Source organism: Bos javanicus, chromosome 23 (assembly GCF_032452875.1).
Source record: "Bos javanicus breed banteng chromosome 23, ARS-OSU_banteng_1.0, whole genome shotgun sequence".
Lineage (NCBI taxonomy): Eukaryota > Metazoa > Chordata > Mammalia > Artiodactyla > Bovidae > Bos > Bos javanicus.
In genome coordinates, this window is record NC_083890.1 from 497,733 (window position 1) to 522,270 (window position 24,538).

At 37.6% G+C, this 24,538-nt stretch overlaps 1 protein-coding gene across 8 annotated transcripts in view; it reads right to left on the bottom strand.

Annotated features, from left to right (window-relative positions):
* The window catches only part of KHDRBS2 (KH RNA binding domain containing, signal transduction associated 2), a 750,813-nt gene that overhangs the window by 260,068 nt on the left and 466,207 nt on the right, over positions 1-24,538 (bottom strand). For all 8 annotated transcript variants that reach the window (XM_061397774.1, XM_061397773.1, XM_061397769.1 and 5 more), the window contains exon 6: positions 22,889-23,087. In XM_061397774.1, coding sequence (XP_061253758.1) covers positions 22,889-23,087 — 199 coding nt within the window. The remainder of the gene's footprint in view (positions 1-22,888; positions 23,088-24,538) is intronic.

The window sequence follows — 24,538 nt, forward strand, 5'->3', positions numbered from 1 at the left end:
TTAACTTATATGAAGAGTACATCATGAGAAATGCTGGGCTGGAAGAAGCACAAGCTGGAATCAAGATTGCCACGAGAAATATCAATAACCTCAGATATGCAGATGACACTATCCTTATGACAGAAAGTGAAGAAGAACTAAAGAGCCTCTTGATGAACGTGAAAGAGCAGAATGAAAAGTTGGCTTAAAATCCAATTAAAATAAATAAATTTATATTAAAAAAAAAAGTAAAAAAAAAAAAAAAGAATAGAATGTAAAAAAAAAAAGTCCAGCATTCAGAAAACTAAGATCATGGCATCTGGTCCCATCACTTCATGGTTCCAATAAGGAAAGGACTACGTCAAGCAGTTGCACCACCCTCATGTTCAATCCTCACTGGGCCAGAACTGCCACAGGCCAGGAAAAAAAAAAAAAAAAAAAAAAACCACGAAGTCACATGCAGGGTCACTTCTGTCCTGTCTGACTCTTTGTGACTCTGTAGACTGTGGCCTTCAGGCTTCTCTGTCAGGGAAGAGGTTCTCCAGGCAAAAGCTCTACATTTCCTACTACCCTAGCTGCCAAGACTCTGAGTACCTGGTGCTGCCAGAACCCCTGCGACCCAAGCAGCTGCACCAGCTCCACACCTGGCCCTCACAGGGGCAAACCCAAGTCCTCCACGGTAGCCTCAGGAGCAAACCCCAGTGGAGGACCCATATCCAGAAGTGGAAATAAAATCACAATTGAAACCCAGGGGCAATGTGGCTAAGGAAGAAGATTCAAAACCTTCAGACCATTTGTACAAGCTGTAGAGTAAATCCACACAATCAAAAAGGCAGACAATGTGTCTATGGAATATATAAAAGGACATTGAGAATTCCCACAAAAGAAAATGAACTAGCTCTGACAGCTGTGGACATTGGAGGCAAGAGCACAGAGGCATAGGACCAGATGAGAATCTGAGCAGCTTCCATAGCAGGTCCAGAGATCAGTACAGTGTTGGAAGGCATCCTAATGAGGTAAGCACAGGAAAGGACTCAAGACTCAAGAAAAACATTCATTATTCTTATTTTTTGACTTGTTCTGTAGATTCTTTGGATTTTTTTTTCTTTTATTCCTTCCACTCCCACACCCCCCACCCCCGCCCCCGCGTTGTAGTTGTTGATCTTACTGTCACTAAGAAATCCAATTAAAAGTTTGAGCTTTTTTTCCCCCTCAGTCACAATTTTTTATTGTTGTCAGAAACCTCTGCTTCTATGTTGGGCTTTTGCAGTTTTGTGGAGTTTTCTTTTCTCTTTTTCTAATTTTAAATTTTAATTTTTTAAAACTATTATTATTTTGTCTACATTTATTCCCTTGTGCACATTCCCTACTGTTCTTTTCCCCTTGCAGTTAATCTTTAATGTATATAAATCATCTTTATCTACCTCTATTTAACTTTGCCTATTTCTTTCTTCCATTTATTTCTCTCCTTTCCTTGCAACATATTTGTTATTTTTATTTTCATTGCTTTATTCTGCAATTGGCACCTTGCTTTAGTTTTCTTTTCCATTTTGTGTTTTAATTAGTTTTATTATGGTAGATATAATTTTTCGTTTCCTTTGCTCACTGGGTCAATCTATTGTATTTAATTTTTGTTGGACTGTTTTGATTTTGCTTATGGATGTATATGTATATGTGTATATTCAGTCATACTTTCTATTATTTTCTTTTTATTAATCCTCTGTCAGATGTGTCTTTTGCAAATATTTTTTCTCAGTTTGTGGTTTCCTCATTCTCTTGGCATTATTTTTTACAGAGCAGAAGTTATTAATTTTAATGAAGTTCAATATCAATTCTTTCAAGATCTGTGCTTTGGTGTTGTATTTAAAGTCATTGCTCTATCCAAGGTAATCTAGTTTTTCTTCTATGTTACAATAACCCTGTGTACGAGACTGCAAAAGAGACACCGATGTATAGATCAGTCTTATGGACTCTGTGGGAAAGGGAGAGGGTGGGGAGATTTGGAAGAATAGCATTGAAACATGTATAATATCATGTATGAAACAAATTGCCAGCCCAGGTTCTATGCACGGTACTGGATGCTTGGGGCTGGTGCACTGGGATGACCCAGAGGGAGAGTAGGGGAGGGAGGAGGGAGGAGGGTTTAGGATGGGGAACGCGGGTATACCTGTGGTGGATTCATTTCGATATTTGGCAAAACTAATACAATATTGTAAAGTTTAAAAATAAAATAAAATTTAAAACAAAATAATAAAATAAAAGCATCTGGAACGGGAAAAAAAATAATAATAAATGCAAAGGAGTGAATATAGATACAAGCCTTTTACACCCGTCACAAAAATTAACTGAAAATGAATCAAAGACCTAAATGTAAAATTATAAAGAATAACATAACATAACTTTCTATTATTTTTATAAATCTCTGCCTCTATATTGGGCTCTTGCAGTTCTGTGGAGTTCCCCCCACCCCCGACCCTGCCTTTTTCTTTCTTCTTCTGCTTTTTTGTTTCTCTTTTCTATGATTTTAATTTTTAAAACCTATTATATTTTTCTACATTTATTCCTTCATTTGCCTTTCCTACTGTTCTTTTCTCCTTGCAGTTAATCTTTAATGTATATAAATCTTCCTCATCTACCTCTATTTACCTTTGCATATCTATTCTTTCTTTCCTTTCCTTTCAACTCTTTGTTAGTTTTGTTTTCATTGCTTTATTCACCACTTGGCACCTTGCTTTAGTCTTGTTTTCCAGTTTGTGCTTAAGCTAGTTTTGTTCTTAACTGGTAAATATAATTTTTTTATTCCCTTTTTTCGCTGGATCAATCTACTGTACTTTATTTTGTTGGACTGTTTTCACTTTGCATATAGGTGTATATGCATATGTGTATATTCCATTATTTTAATTATTATTTGCCTGATTTGGTAACTGCCATTAGTCTGGGGTTCATCTTTGGTTTCTTGTTTTTAGATATTTGTTTTACTCTCCCTTAATGCCATAACAAACCACTTATGGAACATTCATTCCTGACCAGAGATCAAAGCCTGAGCCTTTGCAGTGGGAACACTGACTACAAGACCCTAGATTACTAGAAAACTAACCCTAGGGAGTGTCAAATACTGAGAACTCACACAAAGGAAACCACCTGAATACAAAACCCAGCATCACCCAACCAACAGTAGCACCCCATGCAGGTCGCCTCATCTACACAACAACAACAATAACAAATACCAACCCAATCATCAGCATACAGGAGTACCATCTCATTCATCCTTGTCCATCAGAGGAAAAACAAACAAATAAAAACTGATCACAAATCTCACCCTATACAAAGCTCACACAAACCACTGTACCAACCTTAGGAGGACAGAAAACCAAAAGGAAGAAAGATTTCAACCTTCTTCAAGGAAATAATTCAACTTTCCTTTAAGCCTGGGAAAAGGAGACCTCAATAACTTAAAAAAAGAAAATGAAAAGGCAAAGAAATACTGCACAAATGAAGGAACAAACAAGAAACACAGAAGTCCAAATAAACACAGAGGAAATAGGAAAATTACCTGAAAAAGAATTCAGAAAAATGATAATAAAGATGATAAAAAACCTTGAGAACAAAATGGAGAAAATGAAAGAATCAATTAACAAAGACCTAGAGAAATTAAAGAATAAGAATAAAGAAACAAATAACACAATTACTGAAATTAAAAATACTCCAGAAGGAATCAATAGCAGAATATCTAAAGCAGAAGAATGAGTCAGTGAGCTGGAAGACAAAATGGTGGAAATAACTTCTAAAGAGTAGAATAAAATAAAAAGAATGAAAAGAGCTGAGGACAGTCTCAGAGACCTTTGGAACCATATCAAATGCACAAACATTTGAACTAGAGGGGTCCCAGAAGAATAAAAGGGAAATAAAGGGTATAAGAAAATTTTTGAAGAGATTATAGTTGAAAATTTCCCCATCAAGGATGGGAAAAGGAAATAGCCCATCAATTACCAAGAGGCACAAAGAGTCCTATACAGGATAAACCCAAGGAGAAACATGCCAAGACACATACTAATCAAACTAATAAATACTAAGCACAGAGAAAGAATATTAAAAGCAGCAAGGGAAAAGCAACAAGTTACATACAAGGGAAACCCCATACTCTTAACAGCTGATCTTACAGCAGAAACTCTGCAGACCAGAAGGGAATGGCAGGATATATTTAAAGTACTGAAAGGGAAAAATCTACAACCAAGATTACTGTACCCAGCAAGGATCTCATTCAAAATTGATGGAGAAATAAAAAGCTTTTCAGACAAGCAAAAGTTAAGAGAATTCAGTACCACCAAACCAGCTTTATGACAAATGTTAAATGGACTTCTATAGTCAAGAAATACAACAGAAGAAAAAAGATCTACAAAATCAACCCCCAACAATTAGAAAATGGCAATAGAAACATATATATCAATAGTTACTTTAGTTATCCAAGATGAAGTTTTTTTTTAAATATAAATATATTTAAATTGTATGCAAGACAGCAAAAGAGACACAGATGTATAGAACTGTCTTTTGGACTCAATAGTTATTTTAAATGTAAATGGATTAAATGCTCCAACCAAAACAGACTGGCTGAATGAATACAAAAAACAAAACAAAACAAAACAAAACAAAAAAAAACCAAAAACCCACACATATGCTGTCTACAGGGAATCCATTTCAGACCTCAAGACACATATAGCCTGAAAGTGAGAGGAAAAATATATTCCACGCAAATGGGAAGCAAAAGAAAGCTGGAGTATCAATCCTATTATCAGACAAAACAGACCTTAAAATAAAGAAGATAACAAGAGATAAGGAAGGACAACACATAATGATAAAGGGATCAATCCAAGAGGAAGACATAACAATTGTAAATATCTATGCACCCAAATACAGTCCCTGTAGGCTTCCCTGGTGGCTCAGAGGTTAAAGCATCTGCCCGCAATGCGGAAGACCTGGGTTCGATTCCTGGGTCGGGAAGATCCCCTGGAGAAGGAAATGGCAACCCACTCCAGTATTCTTGCCTGGAGAATCCCATGGATGGAGGAGCTTGGTGGGCTACAGTCCATGGGGTCACAAAGAGTCGGACATGACTGAGCAACTCTACTTTCATGCACCCAAATAGGAGCACCTCAATACATAAAACAAACACTAACAGACATAAAAGGAGAAGTTGACAGTAACAAAATAATAGTGGGAGGCTTTACCACCCCACTCACACCAAAGGACAGATCATCAAACAGAAAATTAAGAAGAAAATGCAAGTCTTAAATGATACATTAGATGAAATGGATCTTATTGATATCTTCAGGACATTCCATCCAAATGCAGAGAAATACAACTTCTTCTCAAGTGCACTTGGAACATTCTCCAGGATAGACCACATCTTGGGTCACAAATAAAACCTCAGTAAATTTAAGAAAATTGAAACCGTATCAGACATCTTCTTCAACCACAATGCTATGAGACTAGATACCAATACAAGAAAAAGAACTAAGAATCACAAACACATGGAGATTATACACACGTTTCTAAACAACCAACAGGTTACTGAAGAAATAAAAATGGAAATAAAACAAAACCAATACAATATTGAAAAGTAATTAACCTCCAATTAAAATAAATGACTTTATATTTAAAAAAAAGTTCTAGAAACAAATGACAATGAGAACACAACTCAATACCTATGGGATGTAGCAAAAGCAACTCTCAGAGGGAAGTTTAGGGCAATACAATCCTACTACAAGAAACAAGAAAAATATTTAACAGACAACCTAACCTTACACCTAAAGCAGCTGGAAAAAAGAAGAACAAAAAAACTCAAAATTAATAGAAGGAAAGAAAGATCCGAACAGAAATCAATGAAAAAGAAATCTAGGAAACAAGAGTAAAGATTAATAAAAATAAAAGCTGGTTCTTTGAGAAGATAAGCAAAATTGACAAATCCTTAAACATACTCATCAAGAAAAAAAGAGAGAAGAACCAAATCAACAAAATTAGAGAAAAAATGGTGGAGGAGTAGGACAGGGAGAACACTTTCTCCCCCACAAATTCATCAAAAGAACATTTAAAAGCCGAGTAAATTCCACAAAACAACTTCTGAATGCTAGCAGAAGACATCAGACACCCAGAAAAGCAACCCAAGTCTTCGAAAGGAGGTAGGAAAAAACATAAAAGACAAAAAAAGAGACAAAAGAGGGAGGGAGGGAGTTCCATCCCGGGAAGGGAGTCTTAAAAAGAGAGAAGTTTCCAAACATCAGGAAACCTTCTCACTGCCAAATCTGTGCCGAGCTTTGGAAGCACAGAGGGCAACATAATGGAGAAAAAATAAATAAACAATTAAAACTCGCAGATTGCAAGCCCTACGGTAACTCCCCCAGTGGAGAAGCAGCGCAGACGCCTGCACACGCCATTAGCAAGCGGGGGCTGGGCAGGGAGGTGCGGCGCGGGCTGCATCGCTTAGAGTAAGGACCTGACCTGAATACCCTGAGCGCTATCTGAGTGAAGTAATCTGGGCTAGCAAAGCAGACTGTGGGATATCTACCACGCGAAAAGCCAGCCCTAACCTAAGACACCGCCAGGCCCGTGCACGGAACAAAGGACTGAACAGAGATAACTGGCTGCAGACCTTCCCCCTCCGGTGACACGCAGCCAGAGCCAGAAGGGGGCAATCACAGCCCCAGAGAGACATTATCCATAAAACTGTAAGCAGGCTTCTTTGCTAACTAAAACTTCTTGGGGGTCTGGACGGTCAACATCTCCCTGAGAAGGTGCGCCGGTTGTACACCTGGATAACCGAGCGGCCAGGAGGCGATAAGTCGCAGCAATCGCGCTTACTAAAAACCTTATCACCTGAGCTGCTCGGACCTGGGAAGGGCACAAAACGCAGGCCCAACCGAGTCTGCGCCTCTGAGGACTACCTGAGTGTCTGAACCTGAGCGGCTTGGACCTGGGAGGTTCAGGCAGTCCAGGGCCGGCCACGGATGGTTCCCGGCTGAACTACCTAGAGCCTGAGCAGTGTGAGCAAGGAGGCTACACGTGCCCTGAGCGGGGGCAGACCCAGTGTGGCAGAGGCACTGCGAGCACAAGCCAGTGTTACTTGTTTGCAGCGTCCCTCCTTCCCCACAGCACGACTGAACAAGTGAGCCTAAAAAAAAAAAAAAAAAAAAAGTGTCCTCCACCATCCACTTTGTGTCCAGACACTGAAGAGTCCAGCAAACAGAAGAAGCTATAACAGAGGGAACCACCTTGGAAGCTACAGGCAGTAGATTAAAACCCTGTGGTTACTACTGACTACATAGGAAGGGGCCTATAGATCTTGAGAAATAAAAGTCGGACCAAGGAACTAGCCAAAAATGAGCTGAACCCACAATACTCACAACAAAACCAGAGAAAGTCCTCGATATATTTTTACTATTTTTATGATCATTCTTTTTTTTTTTTAAATTTAAGTCCTCTATTATTCCTTTAATTTTCACTTTTATAACCTATTACTTTGCAAAAAAAAAAAAAAGACCCTTTTTTTCTTCAGCAAACTTCATATATATATATATTTATAATTTTTTGACCTTTTTTTTTCTTTTCTTCTTTTCTTTAACATTGTATTTTTGAAATTCCAAACTCTACTCTAGATTTTTAACTTTAGCTTTTTAGTATTTGTTATCAATTTTGTACCTGTATTTTCTTTATAATTTTTGCGACATTGTTTGTTTGTTTCTCTTTCTTTATCTTCTTCTTTTTTTTTATAACACTGTATTTTTGAAATTCCAAACTCTACTCTAGATTTTTAACTTTCGCTTTTTGGTATTAGTTATCAATTTTGTACCTATATTTTCTTCATAATTTTTGCGACCTTGTTTGTTTTGGTTTGTTAGTTTTTTCTCTCTTTCTTTTCCTTCTTCTTTTCTTTAACATCGTATTTTTAAAATTCGAAACTCTACTCTAGATTTTTAATTTTTGCTTTTATGTATTTGTTACCAATTTTTTACCTTTAAGAACCCAATCTTCAGTACTCATTTTTCACTAGGGAAAGAGATTACTGGCTTAACTGCTGTCTCTCCCTTTGGACTCTCCTTTTTCTCCACCAGGTCGCCTGTGTTTCCTCCCTAACCCCTCTCTACTCTACCCAACTCTGAATTTCTGTGTGTTCCAGATGATGGAGAACACTTAGAGAATTGATTACTGGCTGGATCTGTCTCCCTCCTTTTCATTCCCCCCTTTTATCCTTCTGGCCATCTCTGTCTCCTTCCTCCATCTTCTCTTCTCTATATAACTCCATGAACATCTCTGAGCGGTCCAGTTGTGGAGTGCACATAAGGAAGTGATTATTGGCTAGCCCACTCTCTCCACTGTTGATTCCATCTCATCTCACTCGGGTCACCTCTAACTCCCTACTCCCTCTTCTCTTCTCCATGTAATGCTGTGAACCTCTCTGTGTGACCCTCATGGTAGAGAAACTTTTCATCTTTAATGTAGGTGTTTTATCAATGGTGCTGTATTGAAGGAGAAGTTTTGAAACTACTGTAAAAATAAGACCAATAACTGGAAGCAGGAGGCTTAAATCCAAACCCTGACTCCAGGGAACTCCTGACACCAGGGAACATTAATTGACAGAAGCTCATCAAACGCCTCCATACCTACACTGAAACCAAGCACCACACAAGGGCCAACAAGTTCCAGGGCAAGACATACCAAGCAAATTCTCCAGCAACAAAGGAACACAGCCCTGAGCTTCAAGATACAGGCTGCCCAAAGTCACCCCCAAACCATAGACATCTCATAACTCATTACTGGACACTTCATTGCACTCCAGAAAGAAGAAATACAGCTCCATCCACCAGAACACCAACACAAGCTTCCCTAACCAGGAAAACTTGACGAGCCACCTGTAAAAACCCACACACAGTGAGGAAACACCACAATAAAGAGAACTTCACAAACTGCCAGAATACAGAAAGGACACCCCAAACTCAGCAATTTAAACAAGATGAAGAGACAGAGGAATACCCAGCAGATAAAGGAACAGGATAAATGCCCACCAAACCAAACAAAAGAGGAAGAGATAGGGAATCTATCGGATAAAGAATTCTGAATAATTATAGTGAAATTGATCAAAAATCTTGAAATCAAAATGGAATCACAGATAAATAGCCTGGAGAAAAGGATTGAGAAGATGCAAGAAAGGTTTAACAAGGACCTAGAAGAAATAAAAAAGAGTCAATATATAATGAATAATGCAATAAATGAAATTAAAAACTCGCTGGAGGTGACAAATAGTAGAATAACAGAGGCAGAAGATAGGATTAGTGAACTAGAAGATAGAATGGCAGAAATAAATGAATCAGAGAGGATAAAAGAAAAACGAATAAAAAGAAATGAGGACAATCTCAGAGACCTCCAGGACAATATTAAATGCTACAACATTCGAATCATAGGGGTCCCAGAAGACGAAGACAAAAAGAAAGGCCATGAGAAAATTCTTGAGGAGATAATAGTTGAAAACTTCCCTAAAATGGGGAAGGAAATAATCACCCAAGTCCAAGAAACCCAGAGAGTCCCAAACAGGATAAACCCAAGGCAAAACACCCCAAGACACATATTAATCAAATTAACAAAGATCAAACACAAAGAACACATATTAAAAGCAGCAAGGGAAAAACAACAAATAACACACAAGGGAATTCCCATAAGGATAACAGCTGATCTTTCAATAGAAACTCTTCAAGCCAGGAGGGAATGGCAAGACATACTTAAAATGATGAAAGAAAATAACCTACAGCCCAGATTATTGTACCCAGCTAGGATCTCATTCAAGTATGAAGGAGAAATCAAAAGCTTTTCAGACAAGCAAAAGCTGAGAGAATTCTGCACCACAAAACCAGCTCTCCAACAAATACTAAAGGACATTCTCTAGACAGGAAACACAAAAACGGTGTAAAAATTCGAACCCAAAACAATAAAGTAAATGGCAACATGATCATATTTATCAGTAATTACTTTAAACATAAATGGGTTGAATGCCCCAACCAAAAGACAAAGACTGGCTGAATGGATACAAAAACAAGACCCCTACATATGTTGTCTACAAGAGACCAACCTCAGAGCAGGGGTCACATACAGACTGAAAGTGAAGGGCTGGAAAAAGATTTTCCATGCAAATAGCGACCAAAAGAAATCAGGAGTAGCAATACTCATATCAGATAAAATAGACTTTAAAACAAAGGCTGTGAAAAGACACAAAGATGGTCACTACATAATGATCAAAGGATAGATCAACTAAACAGAAAATTAACAAGGAAACACAAACTTTAAATGTACAATAGACCAGTTAGACCTAATTGATATCTATAGGACATTTCATCCCAAAACAATGAATTTCACCTTTTTCTCAGGCACACATGGAACCTTCTCCAGGATAGATCACATCCTGGGCCATAAATCTAGCCTTGGTAAATTAAAAAAAAAAATAGAAATCATTCCAAGCATCTTTTCTGACCACAGTGCAGTAAGATTAGATCTCAATTACAGGAGAAAAACTATTAAAAATTCCAACATATGGAGGCTGAACAACACACTGCTGAATAACCAACAAATCACAGAAGAAATCAAGAAAGAAATCAAAATTTGCATAGAAATGAATGAAAATGAAAACACAACGACCCAAAACCTGTGGGACACTGTAAAAGAAGTCCTAAGGGGAAAGTTCATAGCAATACAGGCATACCTCAAGAAACAAGAAAACAGTCAAATAAATAACCCGACTCTACACCTAAAGCAACTAGAAAAGGAAGAGACGAAGAACCCCAGGGTTAGTAGAAGGAAAGAAATCTTAAAAATTAGGGCAGAAATAAATGCAAAAGAAAAAAAGAGACCATAGTAAAAATCAACAAAACCAAAAGCTGGTTCTTTGAAAGGATAAATAAAATTGACAAATCATTAGCCAGACTCATCAAGAAACAAAGGGAGAAAAATCAAATCAATAAAATTAGAAATGAAAATGGAGAGATCGCAACAGACAACACAGAAATACAAAAGATCATAAGAGACTACTATCAACAATTATATGCCAATAAAATGGACAATGTGGAAGAAATGGACAAATTCTTAGAAAAGTACAACTTTCCAAAACTGGACCAGGAAGAAATAGAAAATCTTAACAGACTCATCACAAGCATGGAAATTGAAACTGTAATCAAAAATCTTCCAGCAGACAAAATCCCAGGCCCAGACGGCTTCACAGCTGAATTCTACCAAAAATTTAGAGAAGAGCTAACACCTATCCTGCTCAAACTCTTCCAGAAAATTGCAGAGGAAGGTAAACTTCCAAACTCATTCTATGAGGCCACCATCACCCTAATACTAAAACCTGACAAAGATCCCACAAAAAAAGAAAACTACAGGCCAATATCACTGATGAACATAGATGCAAAAATCCTTAACAAAATTCTAGCAATCAGAATCCAACAACACATTAAAAAGATCACACACCATGACCAAGTGGGCTTGATCCCAGGGATGCAAGGTTTCTTCAATATCCGCAAATCAATCAATGTAATACACATTAACAAACTGAAAAATAAAAACCATATGATTATCTCAATAGATGCAGAGAAAGCCTTTGACGAAATTCAACATCCATTTATGATAAGAACTCTCCAGAAAGCAGGAATAGAAGGAACATACCTCAACATAATAAAAGCTATATATGACAAACCCACAGCAAACATTATCCTCAATGGTGAAAAACTGAAAGAATTCCCTGTAAAGTCAGGAACAAGACAAGGGTGCCCACTTTCACCATTACTATTCAACATAGTTTTGGAAGTTTTGGCCACAGCAATCAGAGCAGAAAAAGAAATAAAAGGAATCCAAGTTGGAAAAGAAGAAGTAAAACTCTCACTATTTGCAGATGACATGATCCTCTATATAGAAAACCCTAAAGACTCCACCAGAAAATTACTAGAACTAATCAATGATTATAGTAAAGTTGCACCATATAAAATCAACACACAGAAATCCCTTTCATTATTATACACTAATAATGAGAAAACAGAAAGAGGAATTAAGGAAACAATTCCATTCACCATTGCAATGGAAAGAATAAAATACTTAGGAATATATCTACCTAGAGAAACTAAAGACCTATATATATAAAAATATAGAACACTGGGGAAAGAAATCAAAGAGGACACTAATAGATGGAGAAGTATACCATGTTCATGGATTGGAAGAATCAATATAGTTAAAATGAGTATACTACCCAAAGCAATTTACAGATTCAATGCAATCTCTATCAAGCTACCAATGGTATTCTTCAAAGAGCTAGAACAAATAATTTCACAATTTGTATGGAAATACAAAAAACCTTGAATAGCCAAAGCTATCTTGAGAAAGAAGAATGGAACTGGAGGAATCAACCTGCCTGACTTCAGGCTCTACTACAAAGCCACAGTTATCAAGACAGTATGGTACTGGCACAAAGACAGAAATATTGATCAATGGAACAAAACAGAAAGCCCAGAGATAAATCCACATACATATGGACATCTTATCTTTGACAAAGGAGGCAAGAATATACAATGGATTAAAGACAATCTCTTTAACAAGTGGTGCTGGGAAATCTGGTCAACCACTTGTAAAAGAATGAAACTAGAACACTTTCTAACACCACACACAAAAATAAACTCAAAATGGATTAAAGATCTCAACATAAGACCAGAAACTATAAAACTCGTAGAGGAGAACATAGGCAAAACACTCTCTGACATACATCACAGCAGGATCCTCGATGACCCACCTCCCAGAATATTGGAAATAAAAGCAAAAATAAACAAATGGGACCTAATTAAACTTAAAAGCTTCTGCACAACAAACGAAACTATAAGCAAGGTGAAAAGGCAGCCTTCAGAATTGGAGAAAATAATAGCAAATGAAGCAACTGACAAACAACTAATCTCAAAAATATGCAAGCAACTCCTACAGCTCAACTCCAGAAAAGTAAATGACCCAATCAAAAAATGGGCCAAAGAACTAAATAGACATTTCTCCAAAGAAGACATACAGATGGCTAACAAACACATGAAAAGATGCTCAACATCACTCGTTATCAGAGAAATGCAAATCAAAACCACTATGAGGTACCATTTCACACCAGTCAGAATGGCTGCGATCCAAAAGTCTACAAGCAATAAATGCTGGAGAGGGTGTGGAGAAAAGGGAACTCTCTTACACTGTTGGTGGGAATGCAAACTAGTACAGCCACTATGGAGAACAGTGTGGAGATTCCTTAAAAAAACTAGAAATAGAACTGCCTTGTGATCCAGCAATCCCACTGCTGGGCATACACACTGAGGAAACCAGAACTGAAAGAGACACGTGTACCCCAATATTCACTGCAGCACTGTTTATAATAGCCAAGACATGGAAGCAACCTAGATGCCCATCAGCAGATGAATGGATAAAGAAAGCTGTGGTACATATACACAATGGAGTATTACTCAGCCATTAAAAAGAATACATTTGAATCAGTTCTAATGAGGTGGATGAAACTGGAGCCTATTATACAGAGTGAAGAAAGCCAGAAAGAAAAATACCAATACAGTATACTAATGCATATATATGGAATTTAGAAAGATGCTAACAATAACCCTGTGTACAAGACAGCAAAAGAGACACTGATGTATAGAACAGTCTTATGGACTCTGTTGCAGAGGGAGAGGGTGGGGAGATTTGGGAGAATGGCATTGAAACATGTATAATACCATGTATGAAACGAGTTGCCAGTCCAGGTTCGATTCAGGATACTGGGTGCTTGGGGCTAGTGCACTGGGACGACCCAGAGGGATTGTTTGGGGAGGGAGGAGGGAGGAGGGTTCAGGATGGGGAACCCGTGTATACCTGTGGCAGATTCATTTTGATATTTGGCAAAACTAATACAATTTGTAAAGTTTAAAAATAAAATAAAATTTAAAAAAAAAACAAATAAATATTTTAAAAAATTAGAAATGAAAAAGGAGAGGTTACAACAGACTTGCAGAAATATAAGGGATTATAAGAGAATATTGTTAACAAGTATATGGCAATAAAATATATAACCTGGAATAAATGGACACATTCTTAGAAAAGTTGAATCTTTCAACACTGAACCAGGAAGAAATAGAAATTATGAACAACCCAATTATAAGCACTGAAATTGAAGCTGTGATAAAAAAAAAAAAAACTCCCCCAAAACAAAAGCCCAGGACCAGATGGCTTCACAGAAGTCTATCAAACATTTAGAAAAGAGCTAATGCCTATCCTTCTAAAAGTCTTTCAAAAAATTGCAGAGGAAGGAACACTTCCAAATTCATTCTTCGAGGCCACCATCATCCTGATACCAAAACCAGATGAAGACAACACACAAAAAAAGGAAACTACAGGCCAACATCACTGATGAACATAGATGCAAAAATCCACAACAAAATTTTAGCAAACAGAATTGAGCAACACATCAAAAAGCTCATACACCATGATCAGGTTGGTATTATTCCAGAGATGCAAGCATTCTTCAATATATGCAAATCAAACAATGTGATACACTATATTAATAAACAAAGATAAAAACCACATGATCATCTCAATAGATGCAGATAAAGCCTTTGACAAAATTAAGCACCTATTTATGATTAAAGTTCTTCAAAAAATGGGCATAGAAGGAACCTACCTCGACATAGTAAAGGCCCGGTATGATAAGCCTACAGCAAAAATTATTCTCAATGGTGAAAAACTGAAAGCATTCCCCCTAAGATCAGGATCACGACAAAACTGTCCACTTTCACCACTATTATTCAACATAGTTCTAGAAATCCAAGTGACAGCAATCAGAGAAGAAAAAGAAATAAAAAAGAATCCAGATCAGAAAAGAAGAACTAAAGCTCTCACTGTTTGCAGATAACATGATACTGCACACAGAAAACCCTAAAGATAGTATCAGAAAACTATTACAGCTAATAAGTGAATTTAGCAAAGTTGTGGGATACAAAATCAATACGGAGAACTCAGTTGCATTTCTAGATATTAACACTGAAAATCAGAAAGAGCAATTAAAGAATCAATCCCATCCACCACTGCAAAAAAAAGCATTAGATATCTAGGAATAAACGTAGGCATCTGGTCCAATCACTACATGGGAAATAGAAGGGGAAACAGTGGAAACAGTGTCAGACTTTATTTTGGGGGGGCTCCAAAATCACTGCAGATGGTGATTGCAGCCATGAAATTAAAAGATGCTTACTCCTTGGAAGGAAAGTTATGACCAATCTAGATAGCATATTCAAAAGCAAAGACATTACTTTGCCAAAAAAGGTCCATCTAGTCAAGGCTATGATTTTTCCAGTGGTCATGTATGGATGTGAGAGTTGGACTGTGAGGAAAGTTGAGCACCAAAGAACTGATGCTTTTGAACTGTGGTGTTGGAGGACTCTTAAGAGTCTCTTGGACTACAGGGAGATTCAACCAATCCATTCTAAAGGAGATCAGCCCTGGGGTTTCTTTGGAAGGAATGATGCTAAAGCTGAAACTCCAATACTTTGGCCACCTCATGCAAAGAGTTGGCTCATTGAAAGAGACTCTGATCCTGGGAGGGATTGGGGGCAGGAGGAGAAGGGGACAACAGACGATGAGACGGCTGGATGCCATCACCAACTCGATGGACATGAGTTTGGGTGAACTCTGGGAGTCGGTGTTGGACAGGGAGGCCTGGCGTGCTGTGATTCATGGGGTTGCAAAGAGTCAGACACGATTGAGTGACTGAACTGAACTGAAGGAGATGAAAGAACTACACACATAAAATTATAAGACACTAATGAAAAAAATCAAAGATGACATAAACAGATGGAGGGATATTCATTGTTCCTGGGTAGAAAGAATCAATATTTTGAGAATGACTATACTATCAAATGATATCTACTGATTCTATTAGATCTCTATAAAATTTCCAATGGCATTTTTCACAGAACTGGAACAAAAAAATTCAGAATTCATATGGAAACACAAAAGACCCCGAATAGCCAAAGCAGTCTTGAGAAAGGAGATTGGAGCTGGAGAGAACAAGCTTAATGACTTCAGGTTATACTACAAAGCTACAGTCATCAAGACAGTATGGTACTGGCACAAAAATAGAAATATAGACCAAATAAACAAGATAGAAAGCCCAGAAATAAACTCATCCATCTATGGGTACTTTATTTTTGACAAATGGAGCAAGAATATTCAATGGGGCAAAGACAGCCTCTTCAATAAATGGTGCTGGGAATACTGGACAGCCATATGTAAAAGAGTGAAAGTAGAACACTTCCTAATTCCATACACAAAGATAAACTCAAAATGGATTAAAAACCTAAATGTAAGATCAGAAACTAGAAAACTTTTAGAGGAAAACATAGGCAAAACACTCGATGACATAAATCAATGCAAGATCGCCTATGATCCACCTCCTAGAGTAATACAAATAAAAACAAAAGTAAACAACTGGGACCTGATTAAACTTAAAAGCTTTTTCACATCAAAGGAAACTCTAAGCAATGTGGAAAAAAAAAAAAAAAACCCTCAGAATGGGAAAAAAAACAATAGCAAATGAAACAACTGACAAAGGATTAATTTCCAAAATATACAAGCAGCTCATGCAACTCAATACCAGAAAAATAAACAACCTAATCAAAAAGTGGGGAAAAGGCCTAAACCTAAAGACTATTCTTCTCCAAAGAATACATACAGATGGCTAACAAACACATGAAAAGATGCTCAACGTTGCTCATTATACAGTTCAGTTCAGTTCAGTCACTGAGTCGTGTCTGACTCTTTGCAAACCCATGAATCGCAGCACGCCAGGCCTCCCTGTCCATCACCAACTCCTAGAGTTCACTCAGACTCATGTCCATCGAGTCAGTGATGCCATCCAGCCATCCCATCCTCTGTCGTCCCCTTCTCCTCCTGCCCTCAAACCCTCCCAGCATCAGAGTCTTTTCCAATGAGTCAACTCTTCTCATGAGGTGGCCAAAGTACTGGAGCTTCAGCTTCAGCATCATTCCTTCCAAAGAAATCCCAGGGCTGATTTTCAGAATGGACTGGTTGGATCTCCTTGCAGTCCAAGGGACTCTCAAGAGTCTTCTCCAACACCACAGTTCAAAAGCATTACTTCTTTGGCGCTCAGCCTTCTTCACAGTCCAACTCTCACATCCATACATGACTACTGGAAAAACCATAGCCTTGACTAGATGGACCTTTGTTGCCAAAGTAATGTCTCTGCTTTTGAATATGCTATCTAGGTTGGACATAACTTTCTTTCCAAGGAGTAAGCGTCTTTTAATGTCATGGCTCCAGTCACCATCTGCAGTGATTTGGAGCCCAGAAAAATAAAGTCTGACACTGTTTCCCCCGTTTCCCCATCTATTTCCCATGAAGTGATGGGACCCGATGCCATGATCTTCGTTTTCTGAGTGTTGAGCTTTAAGCCAGCTTTTTCACTCTCCTCTTTCACCTTCATTAAGAGGCTTTTTAGTTCCTCTTCACTTTCTGCCATAAGGGTGGTGTCATCTGCATATCTGAGGTTATCGATATTTCTCCTGGCAATCTTGATTCCAGCTTGTGCTTCTTCCAGCCCAGCATTTCTCATGTACTCTGCATATAAGTTAAATAAGCAGGGTGACAATATACAGCCTTGATATACTCCTTTTCCTATTTGGAACCTGTCTATTGTTCCATGGCCAGTTCTAACTGTTGCTTCCATATGACCCAACAATTCTACCCCTAGCCATATACCTTGAGGAAACCAAAACTGAAAGAGTCACATGTATCCCATTGTTCACTGCAGCACTATTTACAGTAGCTAGAACATGGAAGCTACCTAGATGTCCATCATTAGATGAATGGATAAAGAATTTTTGGCATATATACACAGTGAAATATTGCTCAGCCATAAAAAGAATGCATTTGAGTCAGTTCTAATGAGGTGGATGAACCTAGAACCATTATACAGAGTGAAGTGAGTCAGAAAGAGAAAGATAAATACCGTATTCTAACACATATATACGGAATCTAGAAAAATGGTACTAATTTATTTACAGGGCAACAATGGAGAAACAGCCATAGAGAATAGACTTATGAACATGGGGAGAGGGGAGGAGAGGGTGAGATGTATAGAAAGAGTAACATGGAAACTTACGTTACCATATATGAAATAGATAGCCAATGAGATTTTGCTGTATGGCTCAGGACACTCAAACAGAGGCTCTGTATCAAACTAGGGGGGTGGGATGGGGAGGGAGATGGGAGGGAGTTTCAAAAGGGAGGATATATATGTATACCTATGGCTGATTCATGTTGAGGTTTTACAGAAAACAGCAAAATTCTACAAAGCAGTTTTCCTTCAAAAATTAATTAAAAAAAAAAAAGAAATGAAAAACCATAGCTTTGACAAGACGAACCTTTATCAGCAAAGTAATGTCTCTACTAATACTAATGATGGTTTTAAACAGCAGTCTCATTGATGGTGAGCCACAAAGAGATGATCTGGCCACCTGTAGACAGTCATGTGATCAGAGCCTTAGCAGGGAAGGAAGAAAATTGTGAAGAGTGAATTGCTCTGTAGTGTCATTTATAATAAAGGGAAACTTGTCTAAGAAATTTTATCTTAAAGTGAAGAACTCCTTTGATATTTGCACCATAAACTTATCATGGTCCTGTTATTTTGCTACTGAGACACTTAAACTTTTGTTTAAGAGGAATCAATTGTTTAAAATTAAAGCAGAGAGCAGCAGCCTTTGAATGTTTGGATGGAGATATCAAAGACTAGTGTCAGAGATTATCAGCCAAGTGTTCAACTTTGTATGTATTCATTGGATTATTTATAGAAAAAAAGAAAATATGACAGGTTTTAATAAAATATGTTTTTTAAGAGATAATATCTCCTTTTACTTATTATCAACAGTATGCTATTAAAGGTATAGTTAGGATATCTGCAAAATTTATAATATTTTTCTCCTTCTGTGGAAACTAATGTCTCTCCATATGACACTTGGAGCTGAGTCCCCAGGAACCGTGCTTGTATCCATGAACTTGTATCAGTGAACTTCACACCTGAACCACCCATGTCACTGGTGGCTAATGAGTGTAGATCCCAGATCTGATTTCCTGAAACTCTTGTTCTATAGTCATAGACACCTGGCATGCCCAAGTGAATATGATTCTCCTACCTAAGTATCTGAATTCTATTCAGCCAGCCAGCCAGGATCTGCAGGTGAGGAGAACTGGACGTGTAGATGTGGCAGTCCTAGGGTGGACGTATTTCACCACGAGCTGAGCCAAGTTGACCAGAGAAGCCAAATATCCAGTCTGTATGTTAGCATGGGATGAAAACATATGGGCACATAAAATAGAGAGGAAATGTGGGGAGACAATCCAGTGCCTCAGTCTAGCTGTTTCTTCAGCCCTGATGGCATTCCTATTACTGGACTTCATGACACCTGATAAAAGCAATGCTCACATGCTGAGGTGTAGGGAAGTCATTCTGGCCTATAAACGTTAACTTGACTTTTTTGCTAACTAGAACAGTCAGTTTGATAACATACATTGTATATCTGCTTTAATTATTAAAGAAAAGAGTGCATTGACCAGAAGTAAAAAAATGTCCAAGTTTACAATAAGATTAAATGCTTCCCTTCCCAGGACACCAGTGTTAGTCCTGCTGGTTGATAAGATTCCCTTTGCATGTGCCAAGGCCATGCTGACTACCTGTGTATATGTTGATCTGGCTTTTCAGAAAACTTGAAGGGAAGAATCTCTAAATTGTTTGGTGCTCCTTCCTCTGACAAGACATAAAACTATGCTGAAAACCCTGCTTATCCTGAACAGTTCTTGAGAGTAATCTTGGAAGCTGTCTTCTGGGTTATTGTCTTAAGTTTGGCTCAAATAAAACTCTATTTTATTCCTATTATAGATAGTTTAGTGAATGTTTTCATCAACACAGCACCCCCCAGGTTTGTTTGTTCACTTATTTATTTATCATTAAAAGAAGATGATAGAGCTTCTCTATTTGAAAACAACTAATTTGCCCAGTTAATTTACAAAAAGTACCTAAATATTTGTGACTTCAGTGGGTCCATAATTTACCTAGGGAGAAACTGTAGAGTATGATACATAATGAAATTTTTATAATAGTTACTTCTTATTTACTGTCTATAATCTTCAGGGTACTCATGAATACTCATGTTTTAAGTGCTTATGGATGTTTATTTCTAATATTCAGTGCAGTCTTGTGAGGCTGAAATGATTATCCCCATTTTATAGAAGAGGAAATCCAGGACCCAGAGTGTTCTAAATTACACAGCTAGTGACACAGTTAGAATTCAAACTGTGGGATGCTGCTTTCTGTTTTGAAAGTCAGGTAAGGTCCACCCAGCAACACTACAGACTTTCCTGAAAGCCAAACACCACTAGCTCTCCAATGACCTTTCCATTCCCTCCACCCCCACCACCCTGTACTCAATTCAACAAATGACACCTCAATTTTATCTGGTTGGTAAGTTTAACCTGCGTTTCACAAAACTTCACAAAGTTATCTTTTACTCCTTTCTGTTTACACACATTCTCCCTCTGTGCCATCATCAAATCCTTCTAGATCATTTCCATAGACTCAGAATAATCTCTTCTCACCCCTCTGAGCCTTGTTCTGTCCATGGGGATGTCACTAGCCTCCTTGTTTCTATTCCTGCGTCCATCTCATTGCATATTCTATCCACTGCAATGTGTACAGAAGAAATCTTTTAAAACATAAACCTGCTCATGTGGCTTTCCTGCCTCAAACTCTCCAACAGCAACATGAATTGGCCTGCCCCACCCTTGTCCTTCTCTGTCTCCCGCACATACTCTCTAGCTCTGATGTTTTCCTAGCTGACCCCCAAACATTTTGAGCAAATTCTTCCCAGTGCCTTTCTGCTTGCTGTTCCCTTAACCATGGATGTGCTTATACAGATGCAGACCCTTGATCTAGACTCAGAGGTTTACTGAAACCTGAGTGAATGAACGAATTGATACTTTAAGTTTTAAAAAAATCAGATTTACAAGGCTCGACATACTTTCTTTACTTACTATAAGAACCATCCTCCTAAAATTTCCAATTCAGAATATAACCTTTTTCAGAATATACTCATGTTTCCGTAAAATCTTTATGCCTTTGCAGCTTACTGTTTTTGCCTTGCATTCCTTGATTTATTCACTACAAATTGGAATGAATGTGAAAGGCCACAATGCCTTTGTAGCTACATGAAAGACTACAGTTTTTCAAATCTTGTTCTCTTTTATTGTGCCATATAAGTGCTGTAAATTTATTTATTGATAACAATGTTGACTACTATTTCTCTCTTTTAATTTTTGAGATAAAGATCTGACTGTTTAGCTTTCTGTTTGGTAGACAAAAACATCATAGTGTCCATACACATGAATGTGGTAGACCTAGTTACTCAGAGATTAAAAAAAGAAGAAAAACAAAACAATTCCACTGTCCCTATTGTGGATTATTCATTCATTCATTTAAAAAGCACTTATTTCTGAAGCAGTACATATGTCTTACTGAAGAGACAGTAGGACCAGGACCAGGTTCTAAGTTTCTAGACCTATGGGCTTGTTCAGAAGGTAGAATACAACATCTGCTGCAGATTTTTCAATTTTTCAGACTAAGATTTTAAATATTGATAGCTGATGTTGTACAAAAGATACTTAGATGAACACATTTCCGTTTTCCCATAGAAATGGATCGTTAAACTTAATATTTTTCTTCACTCTTAGAGACATTATTCCATGTTTCATATTTAATCAGTAACTTTCCTAAAAACTAACATGCTCTAACCATTAAAGTTCTTAGAGATGCCTAGCAAACATTTTTACTTTATTTTAGGATTAAGTTTTGCTTGATTATTGACCAATTCATAAAATATTTGTATGCTTTCAATGAATAGAATGTGATGCTAACTGTCCCTGAAGAGTTTATATAACTAATAATTCACAAAGGACAGTGTATCTATGTTAGAATGAAGCAAACACCTAGGTTAGTGGATGGACATCTTGGAGAGATTAAAGGCAAAATGTATCTGTTTCATAGGATGATAATCTGGTTGTGTCAACTCAATCAAACTTTTACAGTGGACTTATTATAGTTCCAAAAGTGAATAGGAAACTACCCCTTTTAACAAGTTTCACAATCCAGTAGGAGAAATGGAGACAGAAAGTAAAACATGTGATCAGCAGAAAGTTAACAACTCAGGTGAAAGGTTCAAAGGGAGTGTAACATAATACAGAGGATTAGAAGGGGAAGAGGTACTTAGAGACACTGCAATTCATATATTCATTCTGTACTGAGCTCTGAATTCACACCTGCCAATTCCTCATCTTTCATACACTCAGAGAGTAGGATATTTAAATGAAAAACCAACCACATGGTCTTAAATTACTAACAAAGTTTGTAATATAATCACATTATATTTGTCAAATATTTCTGAGTTATACTCATCTTTATCATGTCCCAGGAGAATCTTCTACATAATGACTATTCACATTATGTTCATAATTATTTCTTTTTGAAATGACTCAAGTCTTCTAAATATAAGAAAACCCCAAGATAGTTTGTTTCTTAAAATGTAAGCTATTTAACTGGTAATAACAAGTGATGGAACCTGTACAATGAAAGCTTTTTACAAAATGGCCTCATTTAAATGCACTACTACATTCTGTTGCAAATGACACTTGTTTCCTGCAACAAACATCATCTACTATACTGATGGTATATGAATGTCTTTGAAGATTAGCTTGATGCCCAACCAGTTTAACTCCTCCTAACAACTGATTTCTCAAGAGTACTTACATATGCTTCATACCCCTTGTGGGCTGGCAGAGGGGGTGCCCTGTATCCTGGCATGGTGGGTGACCCCCGGGCTCGCGGGGTAGGAACGCCTCTCGCTATAGGGGGTACTGGAAGAGCACCACGGGTCACAGTGGTCCCTCGAGGGGTGAGAATGCCTCGTCCAGGTGGTGGGGGAGGAGGAATGGCTCCCCCACGTCCCCTAGGAGAAACAGGCCAAGTACAGATGAGAAACAAGTGATGAGAGAAAGGAATTAAAGCTGGTGAATTTCTCATCTTACAGGCTGTATACAATGGGAAGAAAACCACATTAATTTCTGTATGTCTGAGAGTGTGAGTGTGTGTGTTTAATGGAGATTCTTTAAGATATAAAGCATTTTGACCTCCACAGAATAAGTTTTGTAAATATTGGGTATGACTTAGTTATCATGAAAACCGTATAAAATACTTTGATATTTTTTATAACACTAAAAATTTAAAGCAAAACAACCAAAAATTAACCCACTCTGATTTCTATTCCAAGTTTACCAAAAAGGCGAAAATGAGAGCAATGTCTAATATATGACTCACTGGTCCATTCAGAGCACCTAATTTTCAATGTCTCCTCCATGCTGGAGGTAACTGACAGTGATAGGTAATTTTGTCACTTAAAGAAAAAACTGGACCACTTTCTAACACCATACACAAAAATAAACTCAAAATGGATTAAAGATCTAAACGTAAGACCAGAAACTATAAAACTCCTAGAGGAGAACATAGGCAAAACACTCTCCGACATACATCACAGCAGGATCCTCTATGACCCACCTCCCAGAATATTGGAAATAAAAGCAAAAATAAACAAATGGGACCTAATTAACCTTAAAAGCTTCTGCACATCAAAGGAAACTATTAGCAAGGTGAAAAGACAGCCTTCAGAATGGGAGAAAATAATAGCAAATGAAGCAACCGACAAACAACTAATCTCAAAAATATGCAAGCAACTCCTACAGCTCAACTCCAGAAAAATAAACGACCCAATCAAAAAATGGGCCAAAGAACTAAATAGACATTTCTCCAAAAAAGACATACAGATGGCTAACAAACACATGAAAAGATGCTCAACATCACTCATTATCAGAGAAATGCAAATCAAAACCACTATGAGGTACCATTTCACACCAGTCAGAATGGCTGCGATCCAAACGTCTACAAATAATAAATGCTGGAGAGGGTGTGGAGAAAAGGGAACCCCTTACACTGTTGGTGGGAATGCAAACTAGTACAGCCACTATGGAGAACAGTGTGGAGATTCCTTAAAAAACTGGAAATAGAACTGCCTTATGATCCAGCAATCCCACTGCTGGGCATACACACTGAGGAAACCAGAAGGGAAAGAGACACGTGTACCCCAATGTTCATCGCAGCACTGTTTATAATAGCCAGGACATGGAAGCAACCTAGATGTCCATCACCAGATGAATGGATAAGAAAGCTGTGGTACATATACACAATGGAGTATTACTCAGCCATTAAAAAGAATACATTTGAATCAGTTCTAATGAGGTGGATGAAACTGGAGCCTATTATACAGAGTGAAGTAAGCCAGAAGGAAAAACATAAATACAGTATACTAACGCATATATATGGAATTTAGAAAGATGGTAACAATAA